Source organism: Narcine bancroftii, chromosome 13 (genome assembly GCF_036971445.1).
Source record: "Narcine bancroftii isolate sNarBan1 chromosome 13, sNarBan1.hap1, whole genome shotgun sequence".
Taxonomy (NCBI): Eukaryota; Metazoa; Chordata; class Chondrichthyes; order Torpediniformes; family Narcinidae; genus Narcine; species Narcine bancroftii.
This window is the reverse complement of record NC_091481.1, coordinates 73,758,744-73,780,594: the sequence shown is the minus strand read 5'-3', so window position 1 is coordinate 73,780,594 and position 21,851 is coordinate 73,758,744. Positions and strand designations below refer to the sequence as shown.

Below are 21,851 nucleotides of genomic sequence, written 5' to 3'. Positions count from 1 at the left end.
GAGGACCCCAAAACCCAGCAGCAATATATATGCACCAATACAAAGGGTTACTTAAACAAAAGTTGCTTTCTATTATCTTTGAACATGCAACAGAATCAAACTTTAACTTATCTCTATTGACTTACTTAAGCTACTTAATCCCCCTCGAATTCTAAGTGCAGATGTGTGTAATGTGTGTTTAAGTTTAGAAAAGTTCTTTGGTTCACAGTCCAATCTCACTGGTTGCAGGCAATTCTTGTACCGTGCACAGAGGTTAACCAAACTTTGGTGCTTAACAGGTAAATGGTTACCACTCAGGAAGGTTTTTGTTAGTTTTCCGAGAGAGAATTTTCTCATTCCAGGACATCCACTCCAGTGTCTTGCTGACAAAACTTGCCCCCTTCAGGGTTCTCCAGATGATAACCTCTTTCTTTCAGGTCACCAGAGAGTTCCTTTCTGTTTCTCCAATTCCATGGGAAACACCGGACAGCCGGCCCTCTCCTTTGACCAGGCCATCTTCCAAAGCTTGCCAGCTTGTCCCTCTGGAACCAGAGTCTGTGTCTCTCCTCTCTCTCACTCCCTTCCACTCTGAGAGCAAAGCTTGTTCTGCCTCTACCTGCAAAGATCACATGCTCTTCCAGACAGCAAACTGTTTTTCAGACAAAGCTGCTGCTGCTTGTTGCTGCATTGTTGCCTTTTGCAAACAGCATCCATCCTGAGTCTGTGAACACTCTGCAAAAAGTCTGTGTTTTAAAGTGTTTGTGTGTGACCTGCTCTAACAAACCTTTCCCAATTTATCTCTCAAACGCCTCTATATACTCTGTCATACATGACACCCAATTGATCTGCAATCTCTGTACATATGAATCAGTATCATAATTTAATGTCATGAACAAATCATGAAATTTGGTGTTTTGTAGCAGCATCATACTGGAAAAATTCATATTCTAATCATTACTATAAAAATAAAAATAATAGCACACAAAATGTAAGGCAATGCCTTTAGTTCATAGATTATTTGGGAATATGATGGAAGAAGTAGCCCTTGTGCCTATGCGTGCTCGTCTTTAGGCTTCTGTGACTGTTACCCGATGGTTGAAGAGTGAGGAGGGCATAGCCTGGGTGGTGGGGATCTTTGAGGATAGAGTTTACCTTTTTAAGACATCACCTCCTGTACATGTCCTCGATGGAATGAAGTCTTGTGCCAACAATGGTGTCATAGGCTGAGTTACCACCACTCTGGAGTTCATTATTGTCCTGAAAGTTGGCACCCCAATACCAGGGAGTGATGCAACCAGACAGAATTCTCTCCATGATATGTCCTCAGTGACATATATAATCTCCTCAGAAACCTCACAAAGTATAGAAGCTGATGAGCCTTTGGCATCAATGTGGAAGCTCCAAGACAGACCTTTGGAGATGTTGATACATGGGAATTTAATGTCCTTGACCCTCTCCTCTACTGAGCCCTCGATATATACTGGGTTGTGTTCCCCTGATTCTCCTGAATCGCACAGTCCTCTCCTTGATTTTTCTGTCGTTGAGCTCAAGATTTTGTCATGACCCCATTCTCCGAGCTGAGTGACGTCTTTCCCTCCTGCACTCTTCCTTATTGTCATTTCTGATTTTGCTGACAACTGTGATTTATGTGATTCGCTCTAGAGTGTTGATAAGTTAATGTATCAATAATTTTCAATAAAATTTATTTTCTTTGCTCGGATGAATGATTATATTTAAAATCAAATTTCTTGCATGTCTTATTGGCTATTAACAATAATGGTGAGCCTGGAGCAGCCTTTAAGGTGTTTGTACATTCTCTCTGTGTCCTCGTGGGTTTCTTCCGTTTGCTGCGGTTTCCGGTTCGTTCGGTGGACTTCACAAAATGACGTCACCCAAACTTTCATCCCGGTCAGACTATTTTATTCTGCAGAATTGTGAGTTATCTGCACAAGGCCTCACAAAGATGCTATCTCTATAAAGGCTGGCAGAGACTGACCTCGTGTTTCACTCAGCTTGCCTTTGTTTAGTTTACACATGGGTCGGGTTACGTTTGGCCTAATCAACAGTTCACACAATACATTCTTACCCAGTGCAATTGCTACTAAGTACAAATTCCATTGCTCCATAAGATTGACAGCTTCTTATCAGACCTGTTCAGAGTAAATTCCTATAGTTAGTCATCGTGCCAATTGGTCCTTTTAAATTGCCTTGCCTGCCTTACTAGATACACTATCACTAGCCCTTCCTTCCTCATTCCCCCTTTTGTGATTTTATCACAACTCCCTAAGCAGTCGTGGTGGTTTATAAGTGGCATATCCCAACAAAGGGGATATTGCACACTCGTCCCTAACCCACCATCAGCCACTTCCTCGCTACCTATATCCCTTCCTCCTCTATATTCCCCAGTCTCCAACACTCAGCTTCCCAAAGCTCCAGTTCTATCTGAGCCTGTATCTCCTTCTCATCCCACTGCCTAGTCTCAAGCCTCACTGATCCCATCTTTTGCAGCATCATAGGGGCGGCTGGGCCTACCCAAGTCAAAAAAAACTTTCTTAATCAATGGGAACAGCAACTTCCGGTCAAGAGGAGAATTACTAATACGACTACTACAATCACCACAATCTTAATAAACCATGAACCCCCAAAGGCCAAAATTCGCATGCAACCAATTAAAAAAAAAAATCGGTGGCCACAGCCAGAATTGTCCTTTAATTCTTGCCGCAGTGTCTTAAGTTTATTCATAGCCCAAGTGAGTAAGCCATGTGGAGTGGTGTTGATAGGAATGAGGTTACAACATTGCTTGCCAAACATGATGCAGACACCTCCTTCTTTAGCCATTAACTAGTCCAAAGCCTGTCGATTCTACCATGCCATTTTGCTGGTCACATCATTCTGATCTCCCAGGGCACTCAATGCATCATTGGAATAATTGATAAATCTATGTTGGTTATAATAAATATTCCAATTATTGGTAGTAAAGCTTCCCATCCTGCTGCTATCTCATTCCTAGCCTTATATTCATTAGGTATGCCCCGGGGTTGTCCAATCACATCTATTCTTATAGTGGGGTCCGAGGTGTAATCGCGTTTTACTCAGTTGTGTGGTATCATATCAGGGGTTATTATTACTTCATGTATAAGCATTACTCTCACGTATCTACCTGCCCAATAAATCTCCTCCACACTCCCACCATGGACTAGGGACTCCATAATATCGGGAGGGGGAGGTGGCATCTGTCTTGGGTGATTTTGTACCCACTTACCCCAATCCTTAAATTCTCCTGAAACATTAAAAGTTACTTCACACGGCCTTGGAATTGACCTACCTTACTACTATCCTCTCTCTCATACCATTTAAACTTAGCCCCTGGGGCCCATATTACTTCTTCTGGGGGACTCTGAGTACGGTTTGTGGTAGCCCAGGAATCAGAAAATTAGCCACCTTATCCCCGAGAATTCCACTAGGGCACACATGTCAAACTCTGGCCCGCAGGCCAAATTTGGCCTGCGATATAATTATATTTGGCCCACAAGATCATTTCAAAAATGATCTAGAGGTGGCCCGCCCTGCAGCGAGAGCCGATGCTGTTTTTTGGTAATGTCACCCCCACCATCCTCTCCCTTCATTGCACATCCTTCCCCATTGTAACACGAGAAATTGTAACACGAGAAGTCTGTCGATGTCATCAGCCGGCAAGCCAGTTGGAAGGCTCACTGCACAACCAGTCACTTCTCCCACCTGTCGAGCGGTGTGGCGGATTGGCGAGCGCCTGTGATTTCGTGTCGGCGCGACGGGCATGGCAGGCTGCACACAGCCCCCGGGCAGTGCGAGCACCGCGCAACTAGCACCGGACGGCCCTTCCACAGCGCGAGCGCACTTCTCCCAGTTGCCACGGCCTTCAGCGCTTGCACCCGCGTGGACCCCAGGGACGGCTGGTTCGGCCCTGCACGTGAAGAGATAGATGATGGCTGTCCGCAAAGGCTGATCGGCAGCGCGCTGGGCCTGAGTGGGTGGGTAAGCAGGGGTGGGCAGAGGGTGTAGGTGAGGAGTAATGGGCAGGGGAAGTTATGGTGGTGCGAGGGCAGTTAGAGGGCGGGATGAGTAGAAGGAGGGGTGGATAGGGAAGAGGTAAAAGGGGAGGGGCAGGGCGAGTAGGGGAGGGGTGATTAGAGGGTGAGAGATGGGTAGAGGGAGGAACAGGTTGAGGGGAGAGGCAGTAGAGGGGCGTGTATAGGATGGGGTGGGTAGAGGCAGAGCGAGTGGAGTGAGGGGTGAGTAGAGGTTGGGTAAAGGACTGGTCAGGTAGAGGGATGGTGGGTCGAGGGTGAATAGAGGCCTAGAGCCTGAGGAGTGAGCAGGAAACGCTGATTCCTGATGCAGGCCAAAATGGACACAGCCTGTGAATGCTGACTACATCTCCACCGGGACTAAATAGGTTTCCCTCAGGTCAAGCAAAGGGTGAACTTGAGCTACCTACTCCTGACCTGTAACATTATCCTCCTAAGGTTATATCCTAAAGTTTAACATTACATATGTTGAAAGAAGAGAAAACATGCAGATGTTGTTGAAAATTTTCCATAAATATTTAGTTCAGCCCTCGATTTAGTCCAAGTTTTTAATTTTGGCCCTCCGTGAATTTGAATTTGACACCCCTGCACTAGGGTCTCCATAGTCAGCTAATTGATGTAAGGTGTGCCACCAGGGGCAGGTGGTTTGTTTAATTTTGTCCCTTCCCTTTGTGGTTTGATTCCACTCGCTACAGGTTTTAGAGTTATACAGGACTGGGGCCTTTAACTTAGGTGACTTCTCCCTTTCTGGTTGTTATGCCGCGTATCGTTCCTTCAAAAATTATTGTCAGTAGGCATCCATTCCAAATCCACTTCATCATACTTTGTTCTGCTTGTCTTCACCTGTTAAAGAACAAAATCCTGCAACATATCAACTAGATAGTATCCTTTCAGTACATTTCATCTGTCTCTTCTTCATTTCCCATATTACCACTTGCAATGGTGTAAGGCACCCAGGAGTTTTTTTCCTTCCACTTTTACTGCCGTTGAAGTGGTGAGGAGGGCCAAATTCCCATTGAGGGTCCATGGAGCCTCTCACCCAATTTTTAAAAAGAACCAAGCTGAATAAAGGCTCCAGTGGCTGGAAGGCAGCTCTCACACGAGAGTCAGTTTGCCGAATCGCACGTGTCAGAGCCAGGAAATAGGTAATCATATCAGAACTCATGTGATATCAGGTAACGGGGAGGGGAGAGCAATCATTATATGGGGTGCAGAGAGGATGACCATAAATTGTCTCCGCAGGTGTCAACCCATAGCGGGAAGCCGGTTCTGTAAAAAATTGAAAAAGGGTGACCCATATTCCTTTTGTCTGCTCACAGAGCTTTGCCAGTTTAGTCTTACAGGTCTGATTTGCACATTGCATCATCCCGTCAGCCTGTGGGTGATAATGTAACTGTTGTTTCATTCCAAAGGTATTACAAACCTCGCGGTTAATAGCAGCAATGAAATGCAGCTCATTATCTGAACTAAAGCGACAAGGAACACCAAAGTGAAAAATTAAGTCCTTACATAACATATGCACTACGGTAGAGGCCTTGTTGTGCCTGCTTGAGAAAGCCTCAACCCATCTACTAAAGCAATCTATTATTACTAAAACATATTTATAATTCTGACATGTGGGTAACTCAATAAAATCCAGCTGCAGTGTATCGAATGGTCCTTCTGGCCAAGGAGTTTGACCAATCTGGCAAGAATGACCTTCACTTGGATTAAAACAGGCACAGGTGAGATACCTGCCGGTAATATGATCAGCAATTCTTCTGACCTCCGGATGCCACCAAGTCTGTAGGATTTAATGGCATCATGAAGTCGACCCACAATGAGTGGCATAATGTAAAACATAAAGTACCCAGGCTGCCAATTGATCAGTCATACAAGTTTGCCCGGCTGGAGTTACCCAAAGCTCAAGTACATCATTATAATAACAACCAGAACATTTCCATCGCTCAATTTCTGCCCTCTGGTGCAGTCTAATCTGGATGGAAGGTATAAGGCTCACTGAGGAGGACTCACGTTGAACTAAATCTTTGGTGACCCCATCCTAATAACCCCACACTGCAGCTTCAGCTGCTTTATCTACTGCCTCATTAAGCTTAGAAATCATGTCTTTGCCATGGGTATGTGCTGCAACTTGAAGGAGAGCTACCCTTTCTGAGAGTTCGATTGCTGATAACGAACTCTGAACCATTTTTTTATGGGAAATGGGGGTCCCTGCCTTGATTTTTCCACAACTGTCCAAAATCATGTGCCACCCCGAAGACGTACCGGAATCTGTGCAGCTGTTTACCGACAGGCCCTCGGAGAGAATCCAAGCACGCATTGTGGCGAAGAGCTCCGCCTTTTGTGCTGAAGGAGCTCCATCCATACCAGTGGCCTCCAAGGTTTGTCCTTTCTGATCCATCAAGGTATAGCCTGTGCGTCTTGTACCTTGCGAGCCAACGTAAGAACTTCCGTCAGTGTAGATGGATAGATTAGGGTCTTCTATTGGGTGGTCAGTCAGGTCCTGCCGAGGTAATACTGCGAGTTGGACATTCTATAAACAGTCGTGCTTCGGCTCCTCCGTCTCTTCTGGTGGGTGCATCACAAAGGTGGCTGGATTGATTGTTGTTGCCGTGCGAAAAGACTGTTGGGAATTATTAACCAGTGCTTCCTCCTATTTATTTTGCCTTGCCGTGGTCAAATGTTGCGTCTGTCGCTTTCCCAGCAAGGCTGTCATCAAATGTTCTGTATAATCTACTATATGCTGTTGGAGTGTCAGGTTGGTGGCAAATTGAAGAGATAAATAGATAGCCGCCAAGATCTGAGTGCAGTGTGGAAGGTCCAGCATTGATGGCTCCATCTTTGTGGAGAAGTAGTCGGTTTGTCGAAAGGAGTTGTTGTGCCTTTGAGTGAAGACTGCAATGCCTTAAAGGAGTCTTCCTGTTTGGTAGTTGAAGCCGCTTCTTCTCTGGTCACTGACTCCAACCTTCCACCAAGCCTTATCCATCTGCCTTGCTGGCTCAATTCACGATCAGATATCTCTGTGAGAGGAGCTGTTTGCTGGAGGTCTCTAGCCTGACGAGACGACCTCTTCTCCATCTTTACACTGCAACCTGTCTTCTTCTTTGAACTGTAAACAAATTTGTATCTTGTGTGGTCCCTTTAAGAGTATTCCTGGCTGTCTTAGTTATGTAGTATTCTGCATAAACTGGCTGTATTATCTATGTTTTCAATAACTTCTCAAAACATTTCTTCTGGTCTTCCTGCCAATTTGCCTGGCTGGTAGAGCGGTATCTTATGCTTTTCTGCAGAGTTCTCTTAGGTGTCCTGCCAGACTTCTATCCTCACTGAGGCTTCAGCTTAATTTTAAACTGTGCAATTGCAGACAAATGTGGTTTAACAAAAGCTTCTCATATTTTCCATAGACTTTCTTTAAATCTTAACTTCTTTCTTATGGTGACCAGATTGTTTCTCATGGCTCCGGTTCAAGCACTAACAGGATCCAAAAATACTTTGGGTACTGCTGGCGCAGAGGGGACCGCTACTGAGGGTCTAGATATGGACGGATGATATGCTAGTGGTGGTCCTTAAGGGCGTCCCTGAGGAGTACTCGGGGTCCATTCTACATCCTCCCAGGAGTCACTCATCTCTCCCTCCTCCAACAGCCTTAGGGCTTCCATTTGACTACATAGTCTTTGTTTATCCTCTGATATGGGAGGTTTCTCCTGCCTACCCTTTGCTTTTTCCCTTTCCCGATTTTTCCTGACCTGCTCCTTTTTATGTGCACATTCTTTCTGGAGGACCTCCACTGTCACCCCTTCTGTCAGTGGGATCCCCAGTTTTACGGCATTAGTCTGCCAACTTGCAAGCTTATTTCTCTCTTCTCTTCCTTGTGTCAGTAGGAGCCATTTCCCTATTATATTTCTAGCTTTCTCATTTGATACATGTTTCCAAACCAACTGTTATGCCTTTTTAATTAGTTCATCATCCCATGTTCCTCCTAAAGGCCACCCAATTTTACTTAATCTTTTATTCAAAGCCCCCCTCCCAAAACTTTACATTTAGTCTTCTCATCTTCTGGATATTTCTCACACATTGCCTGCATTGGTGAACTCAATTCACTCACTGTATCCATACAATTACCCATTAAGGTCCCTGACCTTATCTGAGCTCCCGGAGCTCCTATTCAAGCACGGACCTGGACCACCGAGTTCCCGGAACTCTTAATTCATGTCTGACCTTTCACTGTCCACCGTTAAATTCTGTCCGGTCTCTCAATCCCCAGCCACAGAATCACGCAGAGACGTTTTGTTCAGAGCAGGGAAAATGGAGAAGATAAAAATTATACTTACTCTTCACTTGGCCAATTCCCTGGTCTGCACAGACCCACTCCACTTCATTCTGTCTGCCGAGGATCTGCAGAGCCTTTGGAATCCCACTTCTGACACCAAATGTGGATTCAGGTTCGTTCGGTGGACTTCACGAAATGACGTTACCCAAACTTTCGTCCCAGTCTGACTATTTTATTCTGCAGAATTGTGAGTTATCTGCACAAGGCTTCACAAAGATTCTCTCTCTATAAAGGCTGGCAGAGATTGACCTCGTGTTTCACAGCTTGCCTTTGTTCAGTTTACACATGGGTCGGGTTACATTTGGCCCAATCAAAAGTTCACCCAATACATTCTTACCCAATTCAATTGCTACTAAGTACAAATTCCATTGACAGCCTCTTATCAGACCTGCTCATTGATTGGTTCAGAGTAAATTCCTATAGTTAGTTTTCGTGCTAATTGGTCCTTTTGAATTGCCTTGCCCACCTTACTAGAATGCTGCAATAGCTCTGTTTTCTTACTTCCTGTTAACCCCTTCCTTCTCACTCCAACCCTTCAAAATCTATGGAGATTGTTGTTTGGTTGGTCTTGTGCAGGAAGGTCCGATTAAAATCTGGCATTAAAAGATAGCAGAAATATATTACACAACCCATAGATTCTGGCTCGACATTTAAACATGACTTGATCCATTTTGCCAAAGCCCCACTGCCCAGAAATTCTCACAACCTTTAATGGCTGGTGTAATCAAGAACGCATCAATCTCTGCCTACACCCAGTGACCTTGGATTCACAACTGCCTGTGGAAACACTTTCCACAGACATACCAGCCTCCAGCTGAAGAAATTCCTACCCATCCTTGTTCTAAGTGGATGCCATTCAATCCTGAAATCCTGCCCTCTCATCCCACTCTACCACCAAGAAACCATTCAATATCTACTCTGTCTAAGTCTTTAAACATTTGAAATGTTTCTTTGTGTCAACACTCATTCTCCTAAATGAGCACAGGCCAAAAGATGTCAAATTCCACTCATATTTCATTCCTGAAACATTCTTGTAAACATCCTCTGAACCCCATCCAACATCAGCTCATCCTTTCAGAAATAAAGAGCCGAAAACTGCTCAGAAGATGCGGTGAGGCCTCAGCTCCACCTTATATCCCTACATTTATATTCTATTCCTCTTGAAATGAATTTGACTTCTCCACCACAAACTCCAACATGCAAGGTTCATGTCCCTTCCCTTGGTTCCATACCACTTTCCATTTCAGAGAAAATTGTTATAAAATGTCCTTACCTTGTCTCAACTGCTATACACCACCTCTGTTTGCCGAATTCTCTCCAACTGAAGACTCAAGGTCTCACCTTTACCCAGGAGCACTCACAAAATGGGGCCTCTGTCTGGCCTTTCTTTCTTTTTATTAATGGCAGCTATTTGGCCAATGCAGTAATTTGCACAAGCTGCTGTTTAAATGATTCTCCTCTCATTTGCAGTCCAGATCTCGCAATCCCCGCCGAGTTTCAACAAGAACCTACCTCTCCGACTGCTGTTTAAGTGATTTTCCACTCATTCACAGCACCGCTCGAAGTCTCTCACAGGATTTAAACAAGCACCTACCTCTCCTGGTACTTTTGAAATGCTTCTCCTCTTGTCAGACTGCTGCTCTCGCAGTCTCTGACGGGGTATAAACAAGCACCTATCTTTTCAGTGTAAATACTTTTTCCATATAAGCCCCAGACATTAGAAGTATTCTGTTCACATGATTTATCAGGCAGAATGGGAGTTCCACATAGTGGAGGAATTCAGTCTTTCTAAGCCACCTTCTCGAGACCAGGAACTGACAAGATGTCATTGGATAATCGGAAGAGATTGAGTGGAAAATAAATAGAGTGAAAAATATTATACTATTCCAATTGTACAGTAAGCCACCCTATGATCAATAGGAATTGATGGACAAAATCTGCAAAATGATTGCAGACAGCTGCAGGAACACCATGCCATAAAAGAGCTGGAGGCACACAAAATGTTTCCAAACTGTGGAGAACAGCAGCAGAGATTACAATATTGGATCTCATGTCAGAGAATAAGACAGGTCAGGCGAACGACGTGTTTGTAAGTAAACACTTCAGGTCCTGTGATCCATTCAAAATACTTCTAGTTAAGGCCAGGACTCGTCCTCGCGTTCAGATTCTAAATTAAAAAGGCCAATTTTGACAAATGAGAAAGTATCTTGAATGCTTGAATTTGGTCATTTTCTTTTGCTTGGGAAATGTGAGGTCTTCAAAGGTGAAATGTTGAAAGCACATTTTATGTTCTACCAGAAATAATTTGTTAGTGTACAAACGATTCCAAGATTTCATTATTGTTATGTAATATGACAGAACATGTAATATTACACAAAATTGTTTTCTGCCTGCCATTGATGTCACACGGTGCTACAGAACCTCACCCATATTTGTGTCAACAGCAAATTTGGTGAAAGTACCTTTGGTTTCCTCATCCAAATAATTAATATAGGTGAAGTAGTTTGCATTGCAGTGGTTACTGGCCACTTCCAGTCTCGTGAACTGTCTTTATCTGGATGGTGAAATTAGTTAGAATTATCCTCCATGCACGGTGAATGCATGACATCAGTTTCCTGACTTACATTTTTGTGGATGGGAAACTTCTAGCGTGCCTGGAAGTTTACCTCCTTCCAGGATACAAAGCTGTTAATCACCTCTTGTAATTACACTATTGATATGACTGGTTTAGTTTGTGGATGTTCAGGATGTTGATGGGCAACTGTATGGTGATCATGGTTAGTTGAACTACGTGTACATCTGCCGAAAACCAAACTTTCATCAAAATAAACTTACAATACTATATGCATATAACAGAAACAATAAATATGGAAGAAAGGTAATAAATATTCATAGTTATTCTTCTTGCACGAAAATAGAAGTAATTTTGCAATGGTACAGATAGTCCTTTTGTGGTGCAAGAAGTCAGTAGCCAAATGGTCTGAACATATAATGTCCCATATTTCTTCTTCTGCATAACTTTTGCTGTTTCCATTTCCCACTCCCACCATCCCGACTCTTTCTCACCCCCTTCACTGTGGTTTCACGTCACTTCCCCAGTGAATTCTTCCACATCTCCCTCATCAATAACATCTGGTCATTCTTTACCCCACCATTCTCACCTCCGTTCATATTATTCCGGCAATTAAGGCATTGACTCCTTTGCACACCCTCCAACCTGTGTGATTCTTCCTCAACTTTACCCTTTTGCTTTCTTGGCTCTTATCTACAGTCTGCCAATCACCTGCCTCTGCCTGTCATACATGGGAACCATGGAGATGAGTTGCATTGCACTAGGGTCACAGAGTCTAAAAGGTAACACGTATAGGGCAAAATGTATGGAACACAAACAAATGTATGGAGCACGAAACACAAACAAATAAATGACCTTAAAGGGCAACTCCAGATGATTTTGTGGCCATAACAGAGTGGTGGCTGAAAGATGGATGTCATTAAGAATTGAATGTGCAAGGATACACGGTGCATTGAACGGATAGGCAGGTAAGCAGAGGTGTTGGCATGGCTCTGTTGGCAAGAATTAACACTAAATCATTAGAACTAGGTGAAATAATATCAGATGATTTCGACTCATTGTGGGATGGATTAAGAAATAGAAATGTTAGAAGAACACTGGGAGGTTTTATAGATATAGGTTCAAACACAAATACAAAATTTATGTCATAAGAGCCATGTTATGTTAGTCATGAGAATGTTAAACATGCGACTCGATTGGAAATACCAAATTGGCACTGGATATCAAGAGAGAGAATTTGTAGACTGCCTTCAGAAGGTCCTTTGAACAGCTTATTGATGTGTCCACTAGCATATCACTGAATTGGATTGGATGTTGTACCAGAGCCGATTGGAAAACTTAGGGTAAAAGAAACCTTAGGGGCAGTGATCATAATATGATTGAGTTCCATTTGTGATTTAACAAGGAGAAATTAAGACTGGTGTTACGGAGTCCAGAGGACCCCAAAAACCAGCATCAATAGATATGCACCACAACACAGGATTACTTAAACAAAAGCAGTTTTTAATTATATTTGAACATGAAAACAGAATTAAGTTCTAACCTATTACTTAACCTACTTACTTAACCTACCTAACCTACTTAATCCCCCCCCCCCCCCCTCTAACACTAAGCGCAGGCGTGTGTGATATGTATTTAAGATTAGAAAAGTTCTTTGGATCACAGTCCAGTCTCACTGGTTGCAGGCAATTCTTGTACTGTGCACAGAAGTTAGCATTAACAAAGTTCACCAGGCTTTGGAGCTTAACAGGTAAATGGTTACCACTCAGGAGGGTTCTTGCTGGTCATCAGAGAGAGATTCCTTTTGATTCTTTCTCAATCAGTCTTGCTGACGAAACTTGCCTGCCCCCCTCAGGGTTCTCCAGATGATCCTCCTTCTTTCAGGTCATCTTTCAGACAGACAGCCTTCTCCTTTGAGCAGACTGTCTTCCAAACGTTTGCCAGTTTTCTCCCTCTGGAACTGATTTCTGTGTCTCTCCTCTCTCTGTTTTCACACCCTCCCTCTCTGAGAACAAAACTGTTCTGTCCCTGCCTGCAAAGATCACATGATCTCCTAGGTCAGCTGGATGCTGCACCTTTGTGGCTCTTTCAGCAAAAAGCACTCTGGAAAAGTCCTGCAAATATTTAGTGTTTTTGAAATGTGTGTGTGCAAGTTGCTCAATCAGTTCCTCCCAAACCACCTCTAAATACTCTGTCACACAGGCGTGTCAATATTTCTGTGGTCGAAAGGGAATTAAAGTGACTTGAGAGAATAACTGGTGAAAGTACATTGGAAGGGAGTATCAGCAGAGAGGAAGATGTCAGAACAGCAATGGATTGAATATCTGCAAGAAATAGGGAAAATGCATGATAAATACATACTTAAAAAGTGGAAATATTCATATAGAAAACTGTCATAAATGTGGTTTACAAAAGAAGTCGAAGCCAAAGTAAATACAAATGAGAGACCATACATGGAAGCAAATATTAGTTGGACCAGATAGGATTGGGAAGTTTTTTTTAAATGCAGATGGCAGCTGCAGATCTGCTGGGATCATTGTTTATAGATGGCTAGCAAAATCATTGAGGAGCCTATCAACCTGCATGGAGCATCTTCCAGCTCCTCCAATCAGAGAAGATGTTCAGGAGTAACACAGCCAGAACTAGCAGGATGAAAAATAGCTTCTTCCCAAGGGCAGTGTGAATGATGAATTGATATTTGAAATCCTCTGGGACTTCAAATTCCAGGAATGAAAGTTTTATCATATGAAGAAAATGTGACGCACACTTTGCCTGCACTTTTTGGAATTTAAGAAGGTGAAGTGGAATCTCATTGAAAAATGTTGAATGTTAAAAGGCATAGACAGAGTAGATGTCGAAAGTATGCTTCTCACGGTGGGACTATCTTGGACAAGAGGGCACAAACTCAGAATTGAAGGGAGTCTGTTTGGAACATAGATGCAGATGAACTTATTTAGCCAGAATGGTTAATCTATGTAATCTGCTACCACAGTTCATTCTGGAAAACACGTCAGTGACAGAGAAGACAGAGATTAGCCAGGGCATCAAAGGTTATGGGGAGAAGGCCGGTCAGTGGGACTGAGTGGGAACGGCGGGAAGACACGGAAAGCCATTTAGACCATTTCTACCCCTAAGTTTTATGATCCTCAATTTCACCACTATTTGGTTCACTCATTCCATGTGGAATGCTTGTCCCACATGCTGCTCTTTTCACTGTCTTCTCCACTATACTTCCCCTCTCAGAGGTCATGTTTCTGCTCATATAGTCGACCATTCTTCTTCTCCCACTGAGGCAAAGCACCATACTGAGTTCCTCCCAAAGACTGGTTTTACCTTCAAATTCAGCTTCGGCGCAACTCTGTTTTCGTGAACACACACCTACTTGCCTCTGTGTCGGTATATCCTTCTGCAGAAATTTTCAGTCTGAATCGCATGAAAGTACAAATTTTTCTCTGTTTAAAAAAAAAAAGAAGATAAATATAAACCATAAAAGAGCTGAAAATTAGTCATTAGTCATTTGCTGGAGCTTTTGACCCTGAGGGATAGTCCCTGATTTCCTCAGAGTTTTCGGGAAATTGCTGGAGCTGTTTTGCACTCTGTGAACAATAGACAGTTGTACTATGGATATTTGACCCTCAACAGCCCACTGGAAGTTGGGTGCTGTTATTGACGGGACTCGCTGGATGTCAACAGACAGTTCTGTGCATCTGGCCTGTTGTGGGCAATTAGTGGCAACCTTTGGCAATGGACCCAATAACTGCCATTCTGATTCAGTGAATTAGATAATATCATGTTTTCAAAGTCATCTGATTGGCACTCACTGCTCTTCTCTTTGTTTGATTCATAATCTCAGAAGCTTGGAAGTTGCAACATAGGTTGCAAAGAGTGAAACAAACAGGAAGTTTGACCATTCTTCTTGGAATCAATATGGACACGGGTAAGCACACTGCACTCTTTCCAATCACATGTGTCCTGACAGTTCTCATTTCCACCTCTTTTTGCTTTGAGGAATTTCATCAAATGGGTACATTGGTTGCATGGATGAAGAAACAGTAAATTCTGAGTTTGTAAGAGTTCCATTAGAAGGACCTGGTATAGGAGAGTGGTCTGACCTGGGCAAAGGTCCTTCTGAGAAAGAGCAGAAGGTCCCCTGATAGGTTGGGCTGGTTAAACCTATGCAGACACAGCCACAAGGCAATAATAGCTGTGGAGGATGTGACAGTCCAGGGACAGGCTGTGTCTGTTTCAGAAACTGGTACTCTAAGGCTTGGAATACAGTGTAAAATCATCAGGGCTAATAACAGCTGCAACTACAATTTACGAACATCACCAAGACATGGCTTCATGAAAGATGTAATTGGGAGCTGAATGTCCAAGGATAAAGGCCGGTAAGTGGAGGGGATGGTGCGGCCCTGATGATAAGCAAAAATATTAAATCACTAGAAAGAAGGAACACACGGTCAGAAGAGGCAGAATTCTTATGGGTGGAGTTAAGAAATGGCAAGGGTTAAGGAACCCTATTTGCAGTTATATACAGGCCCCCAAATAGCAGTTGGAAATGGGAAACCCGTGTCAGAAGGAAAATATCAAAATAATTATGGGTGATTTTAACATGAAAGATTATTGGGATCAGCTTTTTGGATCAGCTTGTTGATGAGACAACAAGGGGATTGGTAGTTTTGGATTGAGTGATGGATAATGCACCTGAGGTGATTAGGGAATTAAAGGTAATGGAACTCTTAGAAAGTAGTGATTATAACATGATAGAGTTCAGATTCAAATTTGAAAAGGAAAAGCTGATATCAGGTGTGTCAATATTTCGTGGAACAATGGAAATTACAGTGGGATGAGAGAGGAACTGGCCCAAATTGACTGGAAAATAAGTTAGATGTTAGTTAGGGAGCAGAATTGGATGATATTTCTACAAGAAATAAAGAAAGGGCAGGATATATACATTTCAAGAAAAAATAAAATTATGAATGGAAGAATACCACAAATATGACTAAAAAGAGAGGTTAAGACTAAAATAAAAGCAAAAGGGAGGACATTCAAAGAAGCAAAAATAAGTGGAAAAACAGAGGACTGGGAAACTTTTAAACACATATAGAAAGAGACCAAGAAAGTTATTAGGAAAGAAATGTGAATTATGAAAGGAAGTTGGTAAATTACATACAAAAGAATATTAAGATCTTTTTAAAATATGTATAAAGAGTAAAAGAGAATCATGGGTAGATATAGGACCGATTGAAAATGATGCTGGAGAAATTATAATGGGTAACAAAGAGGAACTAAATGAGTATTTTGCGCCAGTCTTTACTGAAGAAGACATTAGCGACACACCTGATTGTCAGAGGTCTCAGGGAATAGATTTAAGTGCAGTCAGGATTACTAGAGAGATAGAACTCAGTAAACTGAATGAACTAAAGATAGATAAGTCTCTGGACCAGATGAGGTGCACCTAGTTCTGAAGGAGGTGGCTTTGGTGATTGTGGAAGCATTGGAATTGATTTTCGAGAAATCATGGTTCCGGAGGATTGGAAGGTCACAAATGTAGTTCTGCTGCTTAGGAAAGCAGGGAGGCAGATAGAAGGAAATTATAGGCCTATTAGTCTGACGCCGGTAGATGGAAATTTATTGGAGTTGATCCCTAAGGATGTGGTTATATAATACTTTGATTACATAATAGGTCCAAGCCAGCACGGTTTCATGAAGGGAAGATCCTGCTTGACCAACCTAATGGATTCTTTTGAGGGAATCTCAAGTAGGATGGACAAGGAGAGTCTATGGATATTGTGTTTTTGGATTTTTGAAAGGCCTTCAATAAGGTGCCACATCAGAGGCTGTTTAATAAGATGAGAGGCCATGGAATTACAGTAAAATGTATTAGATTGGGTGAAGCATTGGCTGATGGGCAGAGAGCAAAGGCTGGGAATAAAAGGATCCTGTTCCGGTTGGTTGACGGTTACTAGTGGTGTTCCACAGGGGTTGGTGTTGGGGCCATTTCTTCTTACAATGTACATTGTAATGGATGTTATGGATTGAGTGGATTTTATCCAAGTTGGCAATGCCACCAAGATAGGTGGTGAAGTAGGAAGTGTTGAAGAAGCTGAAAGGTTTGCAGACAGACCTGGACATTTTAGGAGACTGGGAAAAGAAATGGCAGATGAGATACAATGTGGAGAAATATATGATTGTATTTGGATGGGGATAAAATTCAAAATTCAGAAGTACAAAGGGACCTGGGGGTCTTCATGCAGGATAACCTTAACCACCAGGTTGGATTAGCAGTAAAGAAAGCAAATGCTATGTTGGCATTCATTTCAAGAGGAATAGTGTCCAAGTCTAAAGACGTGTTGATGAGGCTCCATGGGGCACGGTGAGACCTCCTTTGGAGAACTGTGTGCAGTTTATTAAAGAAGGGATATAATAATTTTGGAGAGAGTACAGGAAATATTTATCAGGATGATTCCTGAAATGCAATGGCCAACATATGAGGAATGTTTAGCGGCTCTTGGACTCTATTCATTGGAGTATAGAAGAGAATGAGAGGGGATCTCATAGAAATGTTTCGAATGCTGAAAGGATTGGACAGAGTAGATGTGAGTTGGATGTTTCCCTTGGAGGGTGAGTCCAGGACAAGAGGGCACAGTCTTAGAATTAGAAGTTACACATTTAAAACCGAGATGAGGAGAAATTTCTTTAGCCAAGAAGATGGTGGATTTGTGGGATTCATTGTCACATACAACTGTTGAGGTGCGATCATTGAGGGAGTTTAAGGGGGAGATTGATAGATATATAATTAGTCAAGGAATCAAGGGATATGGGGAAAAGGCCAGAACTTGAAACAAGATGTGAGAGCATTTTAGCTTAGGGTGGATTTGTGGAGAAGATGCGATGGGCTGAATGGCCTATTTCTGTTCTTTTACCGTGATGTTTTTTCTTGTGAACATTACAACACAGAAGACAGTCTGTTCTTCCTGTTTCAAAACATTATTGTGAATTTCCTACTGACATGCACCCAGTTCATATATCCCTCCATATCAATCCCATTTGTGTGCCTATGCATTTTATTTTCTTAAATGGTAAGAATGGAACCCGAAATCACAACTTCAGCTGACACCTTGTTTCATCGTTCACCGTTCTCTTCGTGAAGAAAATCTCCCTAATATATCGTCTAAACATTTCCTGTTTCACTCTCAACCCATATCCTCTGGTTTGAATCTCACCTAACCTCAATCAATCATGCCTACTTGCATGTACTCTATCTGTACCATCATACTTTGGTATACCTCAATTAAATATCTCTCATTCTTCTACAGTCCAGTGAAAAAAAGTCCTAACCTGGTTAACCTTTCCCTGTAAATCAATTCCTCAAGACCCATCAACAGTCAAGTAAATTTTCTTGGCTCTATTTCAATTGTACCGATATATTTCATATTGTTAGATGTCCATACCTTCATGCAATAATACACGGCTTCAACTTTGTCCTGTGAAGTGTCACCATAACATGCCAACTGCTATACACAATTTTGTGATTTATGAAGGCTAATGTACCAGAATATCTCTTATGACCCTGTCTATCTGAGACATCACTTTCAGGAAATTATCTGTATTAATTCCCAGATCCCTGTGTTCTACCGCACTCATCTGCCCTATCAATTACCATGTATGTACCACCTTGGTGTTTGCTTCCCAAATGCACACCTCAGACTTGCCTGCATTAAGTCAGATCTGACAATTTGCAGCTGATTTTTTTTTCAACTGGTCCAGATGTCTCTGTGCGCTTTGAAAGCCTTCCTCACTCTCCAGCAAACCTCCAATCTTTGTGACATCTACAAATTTGCTGATCTAATCTAGCAAATTGTCATCCAGATCATAGATATAAATGACAAACAATAATGTACCAAACACCAGTCATTGAGCCACTGACTAGTCACAGGCCTCCTGTAAGAGAGGCAATCATCCAGCCAGTATCTGGCTCATCCCGTAAAACTAATGTCGAATACAGTTCCCTAACCCACCATAGATACCAAAATACTGAGCGACTGTAACTTTCTGACTGACCTCCCATGTGGGATATTGTCAGAGGCTTAAATCGCAACAACATCCACAGACTTCCCTTCATCAACATTCATAGAAAGCTCCTCAAAAAACTCGTAAGATGTACTTAACATGACCAACTACACACAAACCCATGTTCACTATCCTTATCCATTTTCTGATTATCCAAATAATTGATTATCAAATCTGTTTGAAAATCTTCCAATAACTGACTCCTCAAGATGTCAGTTTGTCCTGGCCTATACTTTCCTGGGTTATATTTGGAGCTTTTTTTTTAAGAACTGGACGATATAAGCTCTACTCCAATTCTCAGGCACCTCACTTTTGGCAAAATTCGTTGTAGATCTGTCAGTGCCCCTGCAGTTTCTGCACTAGCCTCCCTCAACATACATGACAATACTTTCTCAGGACCTGGAGACAGCAATTATCTGCTCCAATTTAATCAGTTTTCGGTCCATGACCTCACTGCTCATTCCCTTCTCTTCCTTTGCCTCTGTGTCATTTTCTTGAGTAAAACTGGGAAAACCAGAAGATTGCAATGCTTCTGGGAGTTTACAAAGTTGAGATTTCTATAGTGATCCGGCCGCGGGAGGCCAGCAACAAATTACCACTTGGATTTAGAGTAGTAAGGGAAGAAAAGCATGGAATCTGATCTGGTCGATGTGTGCAACTTGCAGAGATGCAAAAGCGGGAAACGGTGCTTTGTAGATAATCCCTGTTGAAGACTTTTGATGCACAAATGGGTGACTGACCTGATAACTGCTTATGCAAATGGGCTTCCCATAAGGGCTTTATATGTTCCCCTATGTTCACAGATCTTAACTCAACAATCTCCGCCTTCCGGAATAAATATGACGATTACCAGCTGCTCTGCTTGACAAGATTCCATCGGGACCGACTGGAGCAGGCAATTGAAGAATCTGTGGCGGAACTTGCCCTCATGTTAACAGGAGCCGATCATCTGTCTGGTCCAGAGTATCAGGTAAGTATAAACGGTATGGATTGAGGGCAAATGCTTCAAAACTTTTTGTAACCTGACCCTGACTCACCCGGTGCAAAGGAACCACTGAACCTTTGAAAGGTGGAGGTCCCTGTGGATGAAAGATGCACAGAGCATCTGACTATTGGCTCGATCCAAGAACGGAGCGAAGTTCGAATGGCTGGCCCTCAACTTGTCTGAACACTGCCACTGCAGACAAGGCTCCACCATGTACCTGTACAAATTCTTCTTAAATGTTAAAATTGAGCCCACATTCACTACTTCGGCTGGCAGTTTTTTCCACTCTGTGTGAAGCAGTTTCCCATTATGATCCCCCTAAACTTTTCTCCTTTTCACCCTTAACCCATGTCCTTTGGTTTGTATCTCACTTACTCTCAGTGGAAAAAGCCTACTTATTCTGTCGATCCCATTCATAATTTTAAATACCTCTATCAACATCCCCTCACTCTTCTATGGTGCAGGGAATAAAGTCTTCCCTGCAACCCGGTTCCAAATTCCGAGCAACATCCTTGTAAATCCGTTCTGTACTTTTTCTATCTTATACATAACTTTCCCACAGTTAGGTTATCGGAACTGCACACAATACTCCAAATTTGGCTTTACCAATGTTTTATACAACATAACATCTCAACTACTATACTCAGTACATTAATCCATGTAGACCGATTTGCCAAAAGCTCTATTTACAACCCTATCCACCTCTGATGCCACTTTCAGGGAATCATGTATCTGTATTCCCAGATCCCTCTGTTCTACCCCACTCTTAGTGCCCGACCATTTACTATGTACGTCGTTTCTTGGTTTGTCCTTTAAACATGCAGCACCTTACACTTGTCTGTCTTAAATTTCATCTTCCATTTTCAGCTGGTCCAGATCCCTCTGCAAACTTTGAAAATGTTTTTTTGCTGTCCACGATGTTTCTATTTTATTGACATCTGAAAACTTCCCATTTATCAAATTATGATCCAGATTATTTATATAGATGACAAACAACAATGGTCTCAACTCTGATCCCTGAGGGCACACCACTGGTCTCATGCCTCTAGTCAGATAAACAATTCTCCCATCCTGCCATGATCAAATCTCGTTCACTACATCACCATGAATACCAGGCGCTTGAACCTACCTGACTAACCTTCCATGTGGAGCCTTGTCAAAGGTCTTACTAACATCTAAGTAGACAAGATCCACTGCCTTCCCTTCATCAACTTTCCAGGTAACATCCACGAAAAAAAACTATAAGATTTATTAAACACGACCTACCACGCAAAAAGCTGACTATCACTAATCAATTCCTGGATATCTCTATTCCTTATCTGAAAGCTAACAATAACACTTGAACCTTGTTACTGATAGTTTGCTGTGCCTCACTCCCAAGAAATCAAGCCCTAAAATTTCAATCTGGTCCTCAATCTTACTTCCCCAGTCACAGGCTGACACTGGAGCCCACATGGAGCACATCCGTATATCATGAGATTGATGCATTTCATCTGAATTCCCCCTTCGAGGAGTGGACCTGGTGCTCAGTGAGTCCTTGTTCAGGGTGGACCAGAACCTGCCCAGTGACTTCATTCTGTATTCTGGGGATCCTGTCCCCAGGACAATCCTTCCCTTATACACGTTGCTTGCCCAACTGCACTCCTTAATATATTCTCCGTTGTTTGTTACAGTCTGTGACTGAGCTCGTGAGGATGGGAAACGAAGCAGGCGGTTCCAAACTCCTCCTAGATCTGGTGATGGAGAATGGATCGGGTGCTCGAAGAGTAATGTGGGATTCCCTGCTGAAACTATGTCAGATGGTACCAAAGCTGAACAGAATATTGAGAGACATATGGGAACATG

The 21,851-nt window shown here is 42.6% G+C and overlaps 1 protein-coding gene across 3 annotated transcripts in view; it reads left to right on the top strand.

Annotated features, from left to right (window-relative positions):
* The window catches only part of LOC138748440 (NLR family CARD domain-containing protein 3-like), a 115,749-nt gene that overhangs the window by 45,196 nt on the left and 48,702 nt on the right, over positions 1–21,851 (top strand). For all 3 annotated transcript variants that reach the window (XM_069908655.1, XM_069908656.1, XM_069908654.1), the window contains 3 exons: positions 14,802–14,885; positions 19,825–19,991; positions 21,680–21,851. In XM_069908655.1, the coding sequence (XP_069764756.1) occupies positions 14,876–14,885; positions 19,825–19,991; positions 21,680–21,851 (349 nt within the window). In that variant the 5' untranslated portion in view covers positions 14,802–14,875. The remainder of the gene's footprint in view (positions 1–14,801; positions 14,886–19,824; positions 19,992–21,679) is intronic.